This window comes from Leptopilina heterotoma, unplaced genomic scaffold (assembly GCF_015476425.1).
Source record: "Leptopilina heterotoma isolate Lh14 unplaced genomic scaffold, ASM1547642v1 Lhet_6, whole genome shotgun sequence".
NCBI classification, from domain to species: Eukaryota; Metazoa; Arthropoda; class Insecta; order Hymenoptera; family Figitidae; genus Leptopilina; species Leptopilina heterotoma.
The window spans coordinates 6,888,137-6,907,594 of record NW_025111137.1 but is presented as its reverse complement, the minus strand read 5'-3'; the positions used below and the strand labels follow the sequence as shown (position 1 = coordinate 6,907,594).

Here is a 19,458-nt window from a genome sequence, read left to right as displayed (position 1 = left end):
CTTTCCACAACTTAAAGCACAAGTCTTGCTTTCGTTGTCTGTATCAGAGGAAATATAATACTATGCTCTTCCCGTCACTAGCCCTCGCAGATAACTTGACGTACTTCGTCTATACACTCAGGGTAATATGTTGTAGTTCAAGGTATATTGAACCCCTCAAACAATCTATGCGTAAATGAGCAGCAGTTCTACTCAGAAAAAGTTTTCATAATGTGATGATTATTCCAAACAAGATTGTAGTCTAATTACCTGCACAACCCCTTAACACCTGCTGACACTACAAGCACCTTGATACTTTGCGCTCAAGGATATTTATACATTTTATCTTTTCATTATAATGAAAAGATGACATTATAATGTCACAAACTGTATCATTCTATATTATAACCTAAATTAAAAATCCTATTTTTATGGTCAAATACTCTATTTTTAATATTTGACCATAAAAATAGGATTTTTTGTCCTACCTGCACGAAAAGTATGTCATTTCGGGCACTTAAAGTGGGCGCAAAGTAACTGATTCTCGCCTGGGGCCGGGGAAGCGGGCGCAAAAGTTATTTTACGCCCGCTGACGTCACACAAGCGGGCGCAAAAGTACTTTTGCGCCCGCTTCATCTAGCCCGAGCGGGCGCAAAAGTACTTTTACCCTTGATACGATAATAACTATTTAATTTAGGTTATAATACAGATATACAGTTTGTGACAGAAAACTTTTTCTATATTGATCCAATTCTTTTATTATCGAAAGCATCTAAAATAAAATATTAAGGTGCGGCTGTATAGTTATATAATATAGATTTTGGGTTCGTCTCTGGGTTAATTGTAGGGAAAAGAAATGATACATGTACATTTTATGTAAATCTTGTCAATTAGATGGGGATCATAAATCTGCGTCCTTTATACTTGTCTATATAGCGAGGCTGTTTACATCTTATATTCAGCCTCAAAAATAGACTGTAATCAAAACCCTTTTTTTAATGAGAGAAGGTAGCGAATGTACGAAAGGGTCGACAGTCAACAATTGCATAAATAATGTGCCAAGTAAACCAATTTATGAAAGTTGTCCGTGTACATATATGACTTATACTTATACTGCATATGGGTTTTATATTTTATTATTTATTTTAAAATTTTGTTAGTTTTGTTGTATAAATTAACTATGTCAAATTTTTTATGAACCAGTGAAAGTATTTAAAAATACAGACTTTACGGACCAAAGATGAAAAATTACGAACCAATTTCTGACAAAAATCATCAGTCCAAGTCAAATAAGACAACATTTTACTTAAAACTATAAATTAAATTTTTTCATATAACTATAAAACAAGAAGAAATCATGTCTTCATGTTATATGATAATTAAATTTGTTAAATTGATAAAATCATTATTTTATATTATAATAGAATATTGTACTTCTTTAAAATCATTTTCATCATTTCAATTCAATTATTATTTTTAAGAATTTTTTACTAAAATTCTTCTTTAAATCAAATAATTTTTGAAAAATAAAATAATTTTCGAATCCATTTGTTGACAATATTCAATATTATTCGTAAATTCTTCAATTAAATATACATTAGAAAATAAAAACTTCAAATAATATTAAAAAAATCAATTAAACTTTTTCAAAAATATTAATAATTACAGGTATTAATAATTATAGGTATTAATAATTAATTACAAGAATTCAATTATTTTCCTAAATAATAAAATTCTTCACAGGATTTCAATTATTTTTAATACAATTGTAAGTAAATTCTTCGAAAAATTTAATTATTTTCAAAAATATTCAAAATTCAATTATTTTAAAGAATTAATGCTATAATGCTTTTAATATTCAATTATTATGTAAAATTTTAACTGAAATTCAATTTTTATTAGAAAATTTTACTGGAATTCAATTATTTAAATAAAAAAATAAATAATTTATTTGAATAATTGAACGTTTTTTAAAATTGAATTCTCATAAAGAATTTTACCAACAAATTTTTAAACAATAAGTATTATTATTTTATGAAAATAATTAAATGTTTGCCATGAATTTTATTAAAATTTTTGAAAATAATTGAATTTCAGAGAAGAATAATTTATTATTTCTGAAGATAATTGAAATTTTAAGGAGAATTTAAAAAAAATTTTATTTTTTAAATAATTAAATTCATTGGACGAATTATTATGTAAAATTTTAACTAAAATTCATTTTTAAATCAATTAATTTTTATTAGAAAATTGTACGAGAATTCAATTATTTAAATAAAAAAATAAATAATTTATTAATTGAATGTGTCTTACAACTGAATGTCTATAAAGAATTTTATCAAATAAATTTTTAAATAAGTGAACTCTTTTGACAAATTTTTTTAACAAAATTTTTAAAAATAATTACAATTTTCAAGAAACTTGTTTAAAATTGTATTGAAAATAATTGAAATTCTGCAATGAGTTTTATTATTTATGAAAATCATTGAATTACTACAGAAGAATTTTATTGTTTACAAAAATAATTGAATCCCTGTAAAAATTTTATTGTTTATGAAAATAATTGAATTAATGTGAAGAAATTTCTAGAAAATTTGTAAATAATTGAATTCCTGTGAAATTTTTATTTTTTTATGAAAATAATTTAATATTTGACAAGAATTTTATTAAATTTTTTGAAAATAATTGAATTTTAGAGAAAAATTTTATTATTTCTTAGCAATAATTGAAATCTTAAGGAAAATATTATTCGAATTTTTGAAAATAATGGAATTTTAGAGAAGAATTTTATTATTTCTTAGGAATAATTGAAATTTTAATAAAGATATATTATTAAAATTTTTGAAAATAATTGAATTTCAAAGAAGAATTTTATTACTTCTGAGGATAAATGAAATTTTAAGGAAAATATTAAAATATTATTTAAATTAAATATTAAAATGTTATTTTTAAAAATAATTGAATTTTGAAGAAGAATTTTATTATTTCTTAGGAATAATTGAAATTTTAAGGAAAATATTATTAAATTTTTTGAAAATAATTCAATTTTAGAGAAGAATTTTATTATTTCTTAGGAATTATTGAAATTTTAAGGAAAATATTATTAAAATTTTTGAAAATAATTGAATTTCAGAGAATAATTTATTATTTCTTATGAATAATTGAAAATTTTATTAAAATTTTTGAAAATAATTGAATTTCAAAGATGAATTTTATTATTTCTGAGGATAATTGAAATTTTAAGGAAAATATTATTAAAATTTTTGAAAATAATTGAATTTTAGATTAATTTGTTATAAATAATTAATTTGCCAGCCATTTTTGTATTTCAGACTTTACATTTTTCTTTTAATAGAAATTCTATTTAAAATTATAGTTGACAGTTATTCTTATATGAACTATAAACTATATCTCTTTCTCAATATTTCTTGGCATACTTATAAAAAAAAAATCCTTGCAAAATGTTTTAATTTTGTTATCAAAATATTGGAGAACACTTGGAGAGGTGAGGAATGAGAGATGAAAGGAGCGATGCGCGAACAAGTTAGTCAGAGGAACATCTCGAAGTTGAAGGCAAAGATCGATAGCGTGATACGAGTGTGAGGAACATTCAACGAAAAAGATTAGCGCGTGCATCCGATTAGGTGTTTTCATCGCAATGAATAACGGCAACGATAATATCGCCTTCTTGGCTTCTTACGCGCGGCGGAAGGGTCCGTAAACTTTCGTGCCTTTCGCGATGGAATCGTAACGCGCGAAAAGCGTGACGGTTCTCGAGGGAAAGCGCCTCAAGCGTCCAGGTGCCTTCAAGACGACTTTTATATTGTATATCGTCAGACAAGGACGCATGGTCATATGTTTATGTATATTATACTTTTCCCCTCATGAGTTCATCAACCATATATATAGGAAACATTACTTTTATACAATTAAAGAGAAATATAACTGAAAAATAATATTTATAGATCCTATACAATTATTATTATTTTTCGAGACATTTTTAAAATAATTGTAATTATAACATTTATACTCAGATTAATATTATAGTTTTTTTGAGGAAAAGTTTCGAACTAGTGTCTAAATAGAACTTTCAGAGCAGATGGCGCCACGTTCCGTACGTATATATGAATTGAAATAGCAAAGTAAGGAAGTATGCGCGTATATATACGCGCATACTTTCTTACTTTGTTATTTTAATTTTCAATTTGTTTAGCAAAATTTGATTTAATTTTTAAATTTGTAATTTTTTTCATCAATTCCACCCCTCTTCCCCCCTCTCTAATTGAACAAGTTAATAACTCAATTAATCTTCGGTATTAAAGGACTTGCAAAAAAATCCGCAATATTTTTTTGTTCCTCTTGGTAGACTCGTATATTTATAAATCCTCACTGGACTTTTAAATATACGATGGCTCTTTGTAAAAACAAATAATCCATCCATTTGCGCACGAGTCTATTCACAGCTCTTTGCGTGTATTTCAATGTTATAAGCACGTGTAATCGGTTCATGCTACTAAAAATAAAAAAAAAATTCAGCAAAATATTACTTTATACTTTTGATAGAAATTGACAAATTAAAAGTTTTGCCTTAAAAGTCCAATTTTTAGAAATATATATGCGTATCGTCCGCATGAAAAGAACCTAAAACTTATGGTCGACTTTATTTTAATTTAAATTTTCGCAAAAGTGGTTCAGATTTTGCATTTTTCTTTCACAAGAAAAAAAAAGTATAAATTTTAACCTGATTTTGGGGTAAATTATTCCGAATTTTTCACGTAATGAAACGAGTATTTTAAACATTTTAATAACATTTTATGAAATGTTAGAAGTCATTTAAAAAAATTGTAAGAGGATCCAAGACGGGGAAATCAGAAAATTGTTACAAGTTAAAAATTCTGTCTGACTGAAATTTACCTTAACTACTGATTATGGGTGTACAATTATAATAAATTGTATAAATGTTAAAAATTATGTCTGACTAAAATTTACCTTAACTACTGATTATGGTTGTACAATTATAATTGTTAAAAATTTTGTCTGACTAAAATTTACCTTAACTACTGATTTTGGTTGTACAATTATAATATAAATAATAAATTCCGTCCTACAAAATTTAACTTTTCATTTCACACACACAAAAATAAAAGGACCAAAAAAAAAATACCCGTGTCTGGTCGTTTTGCTGGATCAAGTCGTTTGTGGCTTTTAGGGGTGAAAACAACCCTTAAATGAAAAGTAAAAATAAGCTATATTTTAAAAATAGATTCAATTTGCCTAAAACTCGTTACTCAGGGGTTTTTGGGGTTGCTGATTACAAATCCGATGTCAGTTTTTCAAAATTCAAAATGGCGGTTCCAATATGGCGGCTGTAAAAATAAAAAATTGATCGGATTCGCTTGAAACTTGTTACTTGGGGGTTTTTGAGGTCGCTGATTACGAATCTTAAGTAAGATTTTCAAAATTCAAAGTGTTGGATTAAAATGTAGATTCAAGCAAATTAAATCATTTTTTTAAAAAGTTGTCCGCCATATTGGATCCGCCATTTTGAATTTTGAAAAACTGACATCATATTTGTTATCAGCGACCTCGAAAACCCCCGAGTAACAAGTTTCAAGCGAATTCGATCAATTTTTTATTTTGACAGCCGCCATATTGGAACCACCATTTTGAATTTTGAAAAACTGACATCGGATTTGTGATCAGCGACCCCAAAAACCCCCGAGTAACGAGTTTTAGGCAAATTGAATCTATTTTTAAAATATAACTTGTCACTTTTCATTTAAGGGTTCTTTTCACCCCTAGAAGCCACAAACGACTTGATCTAGCAAAACGGCCAGACACGGGTATTTTTTTCTTTTGGTCCTAGTTTCCGAAAATGTTTGATTTTTTGTGTGTGAAAAATCGTGTCGGACGGTGTTGTATAATTGTTAAAAATTCTGTCTGACTAAAATTTACCTTTACTACTGATTATGGTTGTACAATTATAATTGTTAAAAATTCTGTCTGACCAAAATTTACCTTAACTACTGATTTTGGTTGTACAATTATAATAAATTGTATAAATTGTATAATCATATATGATATGTCTGACAAAAGTCATTTACTACTTGCTAGACAGACGCATGACTTTTACTACTGACGCTAGTGGTAAGGACTTTAAATTTGATTTAATTTTGGATAAAATATTTACTAAACTTTGTTAATTAATTGATAAATTGTACATATAAAAGTAACAACTCTAATCTGCACTGAAAAAAAGTTCTGGTTGGAATTACCAGGAAATCTGTTTTTAACTATAGAGTTTCGTTTTAACTATGCGCCCTTATACTAGATTTTTTTCAGTTACTTTCACCAGAATTCTAGTTAATTTAATCAGAATTCTGGTTGTTTTAACTAAAATGTATAGTGTTAAATTTACCCTAACTAGAAGTTTTTTTTCAGTGTGGTTAAGAATACATTAAAAATTAAATAAAAATTAAATTAATTTCAAAATTTAATATAATTCATTTCAAACCTTAAAAGAGTTCATTTCAAACAGAGTAAAACGATGTGTTTACGTTACTTAACCGTACGACAGTATCAGTTTTTGACAAAATAATACAAAAAAATTAGTATGGTCGGTACCAATCTTTAGTATGAATCATATTATATTAATATAGTTGATACGTTCATACGATTGAGTAACATAAAAACACGTACCGTTTTCCCCTGTTTGAAATGATCATATTAAATTTTAAAACACAAAGTCTTTCAGTGTAAAAAAAATTAAATAATTGAAGTACAAGTTATAATACTTTCAATCAAAAGTTATAACTTTATATAACATAAGTATACGATAGTATATCTTTAGACAATTTGAACTTGGGGCACCTGTTTTCAAACACAAAGTGGGTCTTTGATCCCGGTCAATTTTAAAAACATGGAAATATTCTTTAAATATTGTTGAATTAGTTTTTTTGCTTAAAATATATAAAAAATATTGTGAAATGAATTAAAAATCTTTGCAAAGAAATGAATTTGACGTGTGTCTGAAGAAATGTTATAATAATACAAAGTGTCGGGGCATCGAAAGGTGCTCCTTTGGTCCATTGGCGTTGGGGGCAGCAGCAGGTTGATGGATGCCGTCTTCTCATGAGAAAATCCATGTGGTAGGGATACGATGACAAAAGTGTTGGTAGTGGGGGTCCAGGGGGTGGCCATCTCGAGGGCGTGGGGGTAAGTGAGTATCTGTATGGCACGACTCTTTACGACGATCCTAGGTGGCACCGAGTAGCAGAGAGAAAGAGAGAAAACAGGTGAAAAAGAGAGTGATACGAATGGGAGAGAGAGAGAGAGAGAGAGAGAGTGAGTGTGTGTGTATGACTTGCAATGGAATAGAAAAGGAGAGAGAAAGAGAGAATGAGCCGCGTGAGACAGTGTCGAGAGCGTGGACGTGGGAGAAGACTCAGAGAGGGGGTGGGGGGTCAAATCCACACGCAAACCTAACCTCTCTCTTTTCCTCTCTTGTGTGTTGCAGCGCTCGCGCGACTGTCAAGCCTCCGCGGAGGCGGCGTTGGTGGGGATGTCGCCTCCAGCCCACGAGGTCCTGGTGGGGAGGATAAAAGCGCCGGCGGGAGGGTAAGGCAAGCAGCCGGTGGCGCTGGTGGTGGGGAGCCGACTGATGTCACGGAGAAGAAGGAGAGGCCACCGGCTTCAGAGACTGTCGAGCCGACGGCCGCGTTTGACGTTGCATCTCTCGTTCTCTACGGCTCGCGCGCTTTACCCACACGGCTTAAGAACTACCTCGATAAGTTGTTCAACCAATTGCCTCACGCACAAGTAACGCGACTACTAGCCACCTTTGGCTGGACTCACGAGGATTATTCTCGAGGATACATACTGCAGGTGAGATTTTGCTTTCCCATTTCCACAATTTTCCCTTCTTCTAATTTTGTCATTTTTAACAAATTTCCATGACAGTCATCTCTCTTTGTACTTCTTTCTTCACCTATCACACCTTTCTTCACTCCCATCCTATCCTTTCTTCACTATTTTAACATTTTCTATTTCTTCACCGACAAATACTAATCTCTTCTTTTAGGTGCACTAACTAATTTCCTTTAAACTTTCACTAACTAAAACTTAAAGGACTTAAAGGACCAAAAATGGACAAGTGTTGTGTAGTGAGTGACATTTCCCATGCTGAAGATAACACAAGTGTTACAGAAACAGTGCAAGTGAATACTTTGTGCAAGTGTTGGGATTTAATCCACAAACTCTAAAATTGAGAATCCGCGTGTCATCATAAGAAATGCGACGGATTGACAACACCTGAAACTAATGGATTTATCACCCGTCGGTTGTTTTTAAGTTTCTTCATCAAGTCCAAATGTTGGAAGTTTGATAGGATTTTTCCCCTATACCTTTCGGAGTTTTGAAACATTTTCAAAGTATTACTGAAAAAAATTATGTGCAATTGTTGGATTTACATATATCAAGATTAAAAACTGGTTGTTCGAGGAAAAGAAGAAGACACATTAATGACGGGGACAAAAGTCCAGGAAAAAAACAACTCTTCAAGGATTATGTCATGAGATTATCAGAAAAAATTGCAGAAATAGGGACTATAGTTTGAAAGAAAAATTGCCGTTTCGTAAACAAAATCATCAAAAAAGTGTTTTCCAACAGTTTCGCAAAAATTCTACAGTCGAATTAATTTTGTTAGTGTCATTTTCAATAATCGGGGCATTCGGTTTCTATAGAAAGGCAAAAAATTAGATGTCTGCACTGAACCCAAAAAAACTGTTCCATAACTGTTACAGATTTGGAACAGATTTGTAACACTAATGGAACAGTTTTTTTGGGTTCAGTAATAATTACACAAATATGTAAGGTTTGCGACATATTTGATCTATTCGATATTGTGGTAAAATTCGCAAAACTTGCCTATTTGTGGAATTAACTTCACAATTGAAATTAAGTAACCATGATAGAAACATTAGAAACTCAAAAGGACAATTGACTTCTCCGGTATTTTCACATTTGCAAACATTGTAAAGATTGATGGAATTAAAGAAGATGAGTGACGGATGATTTCAACAAATATACGAAAATAAAGAATCAACCCTTCTAAATAATACCGCGTCAGCAGTGTCTCATCTTTAAGTGATGAAAAATTAGTGACAGCAAACAATAGGGAGCATAAGATTATCAAGCAAACCATTAAAGCTTAACAAAAATATAAACAAGTATTGTTATTCCGAACCGCATGGAAACTATAATAAATCTCTTTTGAGATAAACGAGATCTTCTCTAGAGAGGATCTCAAGAATGTCTTTTAAAATAAGTTTTCTTTATTAGAATCTATGGTGACAACACCTGCATGGGACATAAAATACTCGATTTAGTATCAAAAAGAAAGTATATTCTTGTGGCAAAGGCCAAATGATTGCTGCACACTGGATCATCATAAAAAGACCTCTGGCATGTCAAAGATTGGATGTCGCATACGCGAGATGATCAAAGAATGCCGAGGATTCTCATGCCCTTCGAAGCTTGCACTTCGATCTTAAGAGGACTATATACAAGAGGGAACGTGAGGAATATTAGAAAACGGGGAGTATCCATGTAAACTGAATTGCGTTGAAGTTAGCGTGAAATTAAGCGTATGAAAAACCGGTTTCTTGGTACATATAATACACTGGTTTGTCTCAGTGTACCTGCCGGTTGGAATTTATCATCAAGATTATAACATTTCGCCAGTTTTCAAGTATATATGATGAGAAATATATGTCGAAAATTTGTACGACGATAAGAATTATCCATAAGGTAAAAAAAGAAGTTTCTTAATCTCCTTCATCTTGTACTACAATGCTAAATGAAAAGCGTAGGAGGATCCTGCAATTTTATCTTATCTCTCTGGTCCAGGATATACGTGAGAGGAATTCCCAAATCAATGTTCCGCGCATTTGTTTTTGAACTTGATGAAGAAAAAAAAACAAATTTCACAGTTTACACTTCGTGGAAGTTAAAATGTTTACCGGAAGCGGAACTTAAAGATTTGAAAAGAAGTAAGTGGTGCGCGGTATGTCGATGCGAAGGAATCACGAGGTGCAAAACCAGTTTCGCACGAGAGTAACATCAGTAACAGCTTCTTGGTGAAGGAATTCAGAGATTTTACACGCGGCAAAGTGGCCATTTATATATCTACGGTTGGAGTTGGTCCATCCAAGAAGCGGATGGAAGAGTCGCGTTTTCCACTCCCGGGGAGATTTACGAGCGAATGTATCGACTCTGTTACGCTCGTTGTATACGCGTCACGAATCGACGCGGTGCTTCCAGCATTGCGCGATAAAACCCCAAGGAATTTTGAATAGGATTCCCTCCACTGCTTCTATATAGAGAGAACCTAATAACGGATCCAAGATGAAGATAAAAACGATCCAGTTCCGGGAGGATTCTTGAAAATTGTCCAATTGCATGAGAACTTTCTTATTCCTTTATTTTGTGTGACAAATTCTATAAGCATGATAAATTAGAACTATAAGCTATCACTATATTTCTGCAATCATCTCATTATTCATTTTTCTTCTTTGAACTTTTTTCCAATGGTATTCAAGTTTCGATTTCATTCTCTTACTTTTTTAATAAGTTAATTAAATCCGCAAAGAATTTTTCACAATAAATTTTGTGTCTGATTTAAAAATAGATTTACGAGAAACGGAATAAAATTGATAAATGGTTGTTTACTTTGGACTAATTAGGAAAAAAGTGTTTTTAATCGAAACGCATAAAACGAATATATGCCTATAGGGGAGAGCGAGAGGTCGAGAATAAAAAACGCGTTTTATATGTAAATGATCGGTGCGCGGTCTTTTAGGTGGCAAGGGAAGAGAGGAGCGCGATACGTGAACCTTATATCGTTCAAGTCTTATGGGTGTTACGTGTATATCAAGGGATCGCCCGCGGCTGATAAAATTATACTATCACATGGTAATATCAATATTAAGTGTACAAGTTGATTCTTTGCGGAGATATACCTACATATTCTCGATTCGTGTGCGAAAAGGAACCAATTCTCATCTTTAGGAAAGAAACGCGACTCAGTGAAGAAAACTGACTTCAAAAAAAAATATACTCAACGGATAATAAAATTTAACGATTTAAACGCGCACATTGCTATTACGGGGATAATAAATCTTTACAGCCGTGCGGTTACCGGAAAGAAACGGAAAATTATTCTTGTAAAAATGACATTGGAGAATTAAATGCCTTTCCCAATGTGCGACGCTGGTTGTTGGGGGGAAAAAAGTGAAATACCCTCGTTTAGTCGCGTATGTATATGTTATTACCTAAAACGCGGAAAAGATCATCTGAAATTACGAAAGGTTTTTCTTTTCAGATTTTCGCTCCGCTTGGTACAATATGCGCTATCTCTTCCGTTTCCGCTTCCGAGGCCCTAGTTTTAAATAATATATTCTGCGTTTCGGACAAAAATTCGTTTCTCAAAACTGTTTTGTTTTAATGGAATTCTTTTTGCTTTTAAAATTTAAAATTGTTGTCAGTTGATTATTCGTAATGAGCGACGAATCATGACGTGTCTAGAGGAATAAATATAATACGAATATATGAAGAAGGAAGACCATGACGGGAAAGAAGAGAAGAGAGAGAGGGACGCGGTGGTTGCAATCCAATTTAAAGGCGGATATCCAAGTAAGATCTTCACGATTTCTACACACGAATAAGACAGAATCAGCGACCGTAAAATCATATGCAATGTCCAGTCACGGGTGGCACCTTCGATTGCCTCTCTTTCTTGCAAAGGAAAACGCTCCCTGCTCTCAACTCTCTGCTCGCTAGAGTCACCGTCACATACGCGAACCGCCAGTTGGCGCCACCAACTGGAACTTTCGTGACAACAAATATTAGAATGCAACTCGAAAAAATTCTTCTTCTTTTCTTTCAAAATATTTCTCTAAACCACTTCTATTTTGCGTATTTCCCTTGTTGCTATTTTTCCGCAGATAAACGTTAATTATTGTCATACAAAAAAGCTACCATGTATAATTAAAAACATGTTCGCAGTATGGAATGTGTAAAAATTTAGTCTCACATTTTTTCTTTAGTGAAATTTACACAATTTTTCTTTTGGCGAATCCTTATAACAAATGCGCTCTTAACAGAAAACTTTGCGCGCAAAGATGTTCATGAGTCAATTGATTCACCCGACGGCAAACTTCATCTTAACGATAAACATTTAAGTGGATGATTTTATCTCTAATTGGATGATCGCAACATATAATTCTGACAGATTTGATCAAAGGAAGCTTCACTCCTAATGACGATAACAATTTTATAAGTCTTAGGTAATCTGAATATTATCTTATATAGACTCTGGCTTATATAAAATTAAAATCGAAACTGGATTAAGATAATATTCGAATTTTTTTAATACATATTCCATTTTCACGATGAAGATTGAATTTCACTTTGCGAATTACAATAATAATATAATTACTATTATTGCACTGATGCAATTAAGTTTATAGAAAATGAATAAATTTTCAACTACGCATTTAAATGAAAATATATTGGTAAAGTTTTAATTTAATCTGTTATCTCGAATTGATGTTTATTTTAATTGTTGACGCAATTTTGAAGCCGACTATTGAATTTGCAATATTCCTGCATGAGTCAGCGTAATTTTCGATATTGCTGAGAATAAATGTATACGCGCAGAGAGGCACAGCGTGCGACCCGAATTCCATCTCGAGCCTCTTGTCGCGCGTGACGAATGCTGCCGTTTTCTGAAAGGAACCTCATTCGCGTGCGAGATTGAAATTCAAGTCCCACGGTACAGTAGTCCTCTTGCATTCTCAGACTGGGGTCGTTTAAGTTCCTCCACTACCTTTACGTAACGATGGCGTTTAGCCGTTTCGCGGAACTCTTCAGCCTGCGAATCACTCAGGGTGCGCGTCACGCACCTCCGCCCGATCAATCCAAATCTCAAAAGAATAACTAAAACACTATGGGAAAGTCAATCCTTTCAAATTTCTATTCAGTAACAAAAGAAAAAATGTAGATTCATAATTTTGTTTCTTCTTTTGTTCAAATATAGATTCGTCCAATTATATTTATCAATTCGGAAATTAGTTGCGCGAGTCTAGAAATAGTTTATGCAAACGGAAATCATAATGGGATTATAAGAGTTTCCGTTTCAAAACACGCGCGCACGGGCTAAAATCGTGTGCGGTCTTCTTATACGAATCCGTTAAAGCAATATACAATAGCGAGACGAAAAAGCGTCGCGGCGCGAGGCGTCCTGCGTTGCGTCGAGTCGGCCCGGAATGCGTAAATAAACAAAGCATCGAGGAGATCTGCGAGAAAGTGAAGAGAAGAGGGTATTCGAAATTTATAAAGGACCTCGCGTCACGTCTTCAGCGAAAATTTCCCAAAGCAATAATTTCAATTTATATCTGTACGCATCAGACACACCAAAATAAAGTATGAATCTTGGGGATCTAAATACAACTCTTAGAAAACGAGTTAGTCTTTTAAATTTCCAAGAAGCATAACAGATCTTTTCCTTACATACTTGACTTTGTAGTTTCCCGTCTCTCTCGTTTGCGTATATAACTCCTCAAATTACCCATTTCCCGTTTCATTGTCTTCTAATCCGAAGGAGACGCTATCATTAAAAATTATGTCCGGCAAGTTTCATTGAATAATTATTTCGTCATGAATAATTCCATTAACGCGTGAGATTCTTCAGTTTCAGAAACAAAAAGAAACATTTATTTCAACTTCCACGTTCTACTATTATAAGTAGAGAATTACGCATGTAATTCGCAAACTTGTCAAATTTCGAAATTAACAATTAACAGTGCTTTTAAATTTTTTGTTTCAGGACTCGCAGAACGGCCCGGTGCTGGACCGATGGAGTATTTGCTCGGCTGAAGAGGAACCGCTGGTCCTTCAGCAGTTCCTCAAGTTCGCCGAGACGCGTCCGTTCGTGCAACATCTGCTACAGGCCGCGGGAACGCCAGGTTCGGATGCTATGTCACCTAGCAGACGACCTTCGCCCCCGACGATGCCGCTAGCACACCTACCACCACCTCTACACCTTCTTCACTGTGGCCTGCCACCCAGCTCGAGGTTGCCACACCCTTTGCCACCGCCACTGCCGCCAGTGTCTCACCACTCGATGTCGCCGACAACCCAGAAGCACTACTCGACCCCGGCGGGCAATCACGGACCGACGAGCATCGCCAGTTCGCCACCTCGAAACCTAGAATCAAATTCACATCTCTCCTCGCCCCTCAATCGACTGCAAAGCATGCAGCCCTTCGATTTCCGGAAACTGGGCACTCTGGGTCTGCCTGCATTTCCGCCCCTACCTCCACCACCATCCGAGTCGATGATGCACCACCAATCTCGAAAGTCGAGACATCAACACAGTCCACAGAGTCCAAGTCAAATCTCCTCCGCATCACAATTGAGGCATCCTGTACCAGTTGCTCCAGTTTCCACCGCTGCTCTCACCTACGGCCACTCACTGGCAGTCGCGGTTTCCTCAGGAGCATTGCCGCCCAACTTTCCTGGTCCGTACCCACTGATGAGCAAACCTTCAGCAAACAGCACTAGCAGCGGCATCAGCGGCTCAGGCATGGACACACATAGTGGTGGCGAGAAAAGTAGTGAATTCGGTTCCGACGATGAAGAAGACGACGAGGAGAACTCGGGAAGCGCTTTGAATCTCAGCAGACGGGATTCTGGATCTAAACATGCGGATCATCGGTTCTCGTCATTATCTCTTCAAGCATCTTCGCTGGGAAGACCCTCCGGTATCCATGGCAGGAAACCGCACTCTCCTGGGAAACGTCATCAATGGGGAGCTGCTCACAACATGCCTCCTAATCTGGGAACACCTTTTATCAATCCAGCAACTGGAAAGAAGAGGGTTCAGTGTAATGTGTGTCTCAAGACTTTCTGTGACAAGGGAGCGCTGAAGATCCACTTCAGTGCGGTCCATCTACGTGAAATGCATCAATGTACTGTTAAGGGTTGCAGCATGATGTTCAGTTCCAGAAGATCGAGAAATCGACACAGTGCTAATCCGAATCCAAAGTTACACTCGCCTCATTTGAGAAGAAAGATCTCGCCACATGACGGAAGATCGTCCATGGCACACGCATTGGTTCTACCACCTCAAGTGGGCCTTCCCGTTCCTCCAAGTGGGCTAAATCATCTGTCTTTCGGATCGTTTCCTCTACTCACACCACCACCAGACCTCCGCTCACCAGCCTCAATTTGTGGTCTCGATTTCAAACATCTTGATCCATCGCAGAACGTAAGGTCCTACGAAGAAGCGTTACAGCAACGAGTGTCGATGAACGCCACATCGGGTACAACAAGTTTGGCGTTCTCGACAACGACGACAACGTCTTCAGTGTCAAAGGGGTCGACGAGTACGATAAGTTTATCAGGCGTCTCGCCCTCTTCACAAACAGCCGGAATGATGGAAGATGACGACGACGAGGATAATGACGACGGCGGTATCGTTGTTGTAGCCGAGGATGAGTGCAATTTACCCACAAGACTGTCCCTTCCCGACGATGACGATCAGCCTGCTGACTTTAGTCTAGCCGGAAGAACGAAGCTGTCCTTGGGAGAAAATCCCGATGAAGAAGTAGTCAGCAATCCAGAGAGTAATGAAGACAATGACTCTATTAGCAGGTTTGATCAACATATGTTCTCGATCAATCCCCACACAATAAACTCAAACTTCCATAGTCGAGGGGTGCGGAAAAGAAAGTCACAACATCCAACCAGGTGTACCATTCCCGCGGAAGTTCATTCCTCTTCCACTGACGGCGACTCTTCTAACGATGCCGTCTTCCAAGATCAACCCGAGGACATGTCAATGTCCCGACTCGAAGCAGAGGAAAGAAAAACATCACCTTCACCCAGAAATCCATCTGGCTCATTCGACAACGAATCAAATTCTCGATCTCCCGAGCTACGGGACAGAGATATACTGACTGCTAGACACCGTCGTGAAACTCTGTCCTCGGAAGACAATCATGGCGACGAGCAACCTCAGGACGAACCCAGAGATCTCAGTTCCAGGGCAAGCAGTGTCAGGTCACCGAAACGGCAAGCCACACCAGAACCAAAGCACTCCAATACTCCCGATCCTGAGGCAGCTAGCTCCCCCAGACCATCGCGGGAGGAGCCATCGCGAGAGGACGCAAAAGAACCCGAGGAAAAGTGCCCGAGAATTATCGCCCTTGACCGCAGCAAGGAGAGGCAGTCCGAAGTCATCATCAGGGACCAGGAAGGGGACGAGGACCTCGACGCCGAAGAGCCGATGGAGATCGAGGAGGATGAGGAGGTCGCAACAACGCTACGCAATCAAGAAGGTGAGCGTCCCGATGATCCCCCCCGTGCCCCGAGCTCGATCGACAGCCATCCAACCACTGCCGACGACCTCTCCCTCGACTCCTCGAATGCTTTGCGTCAACTCGAGTCCTTGTCGCAGGGTCGCATGCCGTACATGGGAATGCCGGAGCCTTCGAGGTCTGGCCGAGCTTCTACCAGCCCCGTCAGCCTTACGATGCACCAGGATACAACCCTCGACAACTCCTCTCATGGCTCTCATTCATCAAGCGGCTCGCCCTCCCCAGTGGCCATGGATACGGACAATAGCCTAATCACCTACGCTCGCTATGAGAACGGCGGCTTCGTCAGCACTCAGGAGGTGCCACTCGACCGGGACAATCCACGCCGGTGCACCGCCTGCGGCAAAGTGTTCCAGAATCACTTCGGGGTAAAGACGCACTATCAAAATGTCCATCTCAAGCTGATGCACCGTTGCAGCGTTGACGGTTGCAATGCCGCCTTCCCGTCCAAAAGATCCCGGGACCGTCACTCAGCCAATCTGAATCTCCACCGAAAACTTCTGTCCACATCATCAAGTCCTCCAATCACCACCTTACCATCAAGTCTCTCACCGAGAATCGAGGACCCGCAGTTAAATCCCCTACTGCACAACGAATTCCTAGCGAGACTCTACGCCGACGCTGGCATTGGTGCTCTGGGCACATTCCCCCTCACTGGACTATCATCCACAATGGACCTAGCCGCCAGAATTCCACCGCCCCATCCCCTTCTTCTTCCTCCCCATCTTGGCTTTCCAGGTCTCTCAACCTTCGCCAGTCACCTCGCCGGTCTGAATGGTCTCACTCATCAACATCTAAATCAACTCAACCTCTCAGGTATCAGACCCGGTTCTCCAATCTCCTCACCCACTCCCGACGATCAGAAGCAGGAGGCCAAGTGCACCATCCCGGGTTGCAATAGGGTCTTTGGTTCACGAGCTGTTCGCGACGCTCACTCCAGAGATCCACAAGCTCATCGAGATCTACCGATACTTTCGACCAGTGGTTCGTGACCACTTTTGTCTTATCGTGCCTTCGGCCGAGAAGACTACTCTTTGCTGTGATGCCAAAATTTTATCGCCCGAATGGCTTAAACCTTTTTTTTTTTGTTCCACAAAATAAAAGCCGCCTCGTCGTGTGCAATATCAAAAATAAAGACGTGTGTAGCTAATAGAATTTCTTTTTATCGGGGAAAATTTTTCTGCTTTCGCTGTAATCAGGAATGGATAAACTATGTATTGTCCAGCCGAAAATTTATTGCTTTCGACATATCGTTGTGTTCAATATTGATGTAATTCTCGGTATTAATCCCCAAACACAAGTTATTAACCTTATGAGATTATTAAGAAAAAGGGAAGAAAAAGTAGCAATTTAATGTCCATTCCTGAATTGTGCAAATATTTTACATTTTTGTATTAAAAATTTTTGATTGGGGTACAGTTTTTCTAAAACGTATTTTCTAATTTTTATTTTCTAAAAAATTTTTTTTCTAATAAAGGTGATTTTTAAAATTTGTTTCTAACAATATTCAACATTTGTAATGACGATCAATTTTGGTATAAAAATTATGCACATTAATTTTTTTTTCAAAGAAGAACAAAATTTTATTCTTATCACTATTTATAGTGATTTTATAAAAATCTTTCTAATGAAGGTGATTTTCTTATTTTCTTTGTTCTAATTAACGTAAATTTCTAAAAATGTCTTTTTCTAATAAAGGTAATTTTCAAAAAAAAAAATTTCCATAACAATATTCAATTTTTGTAATGACGATCAATTTTAGTATAAAAATTATGCAAATTATTTTTTTTCAAAGAAGAACAGAATTTTGTTAATAAATAGTAATTTTATAAAAATTTGTCTACTTTTTCGAAAAGAAACATAATTTTGTAAACAAAATTGTGATTGCGAAACAGAAAATATGCAAAATAGTTTCAATTTCTTAATCATAATTTCCAATTTTCTAACTTTTATCAAAATTATAAAATTTTAGAAATTTTATGAAAATAAATATTAGAAATCATAACTTTTTAGAAAAACTTTTTTTAAAAATCAAAACTTGCTGGAAAAACTTTTTTTAGAAATCAAAGCTTGGTAGAAAAACTTTTTTTAGAAAACAGATTTCATTAGAAATCGCTTTGTTTTTAGACAAAAAGGATACGAAAATATTTTTTTAGAAAAAGTGACCACCTATCAAAAATTTTATTTTTTTTTGCATACATAGAAAAAATTCTCTTCGTTTGAAAGAATCTCTCGATGCAATTTTTCTTTCCACAACAATATACATGATATCAAAAAGAAAAACTCAAAAATTATGGAAAGTTAATTTATATAAAAGCAAATTAACTGTAAGAATTCTCATTATTATTTATTTTCAAAAATCTCTAAGATTATTAAGAAAAGAAAAATTTTCAAACGAAGATTTTTTCTCCGGTGCAAATATATAAATATGTGTATGTAAATCTTGTTCTCCAAAAAACGCCCCCCCCCAAAAAAAAAAAAATTTCGCGACTAGATTTCGTGACTCCCTCGTTTGTTTATAGCGCGTCGTGATAAGAGAAGAAAAAAAAAGGCAGGAGATATATGAGAGAAAGAAGATTGCGATAATTGCGACGCGTCGTTACTTTCCCCGCATCGGGTCACGACTTGCGCGCGGTAAATTTATCGTCGTTGTGATAACGTACGTTATAGTAAAAAAAAAAAAATAAATAATAATAAATACGTTAATATTTAATCCTTCTAAAACAATTAGCACTGCTCTTGTATATATTACCTAATCGATGTATCCGCGTATTATAAAGTAATAAGACTAGGCTAGACATCCATTAAATGCAATGCGTTGATCATTGCATTATTTTGTAAAATAAAGAAATAAAAAACGACACAATGTACTCGTTAAGAAGTCGAATTTTTGTTTATATTTTAAAGAATGTTGAGAGGAAGAAAAAAAGGAAACAGTTCAACTTTTGACCTATGAAATATAATAAAAGTGACCTAGGTTAAAATTTTTAACAAACTTCTTTAAAAAAAAAAAATCTCTAAATAGTGATTTTAATAAAAG

General features: G+C 35.5%; 1 protein-coding gene across 2 annotated transcripts in view; it reads left to right on the top strand.

Annotated features, from left to right (window-relative positions):
• LOC122509142 overlaps positions 1-17,987 on the top strand; it is a 383,804-nt gene extending 365,817 nt beyond the window's left edge. Inside the window, exons 4-6 of one of the 2 annotated variants that reach the window (XM_043622955.1) lie at positions 7,496-7,863; positions 13,865-16,379; positions 16,499-16,798. In XM_043622955.1, coding sequence (XP_043478890.1) covers positions 7,496-7,863; positions 13,865-16,379; positions 16,499-16,665 — 3,050 coding nt within the window. In that variant the 3' untranslated portion in view covers positions 16,666-16,798. Of the gene's footprint in view, positions 1-7,495; positions 7,864-13,864 lie in introns of both variants that reach the window. The other variant, XM_043622954.1, reaches the window with a different exon arrangement.
• Positions 17,988-19,458: the final 1,471 nt, after the last annotated feature.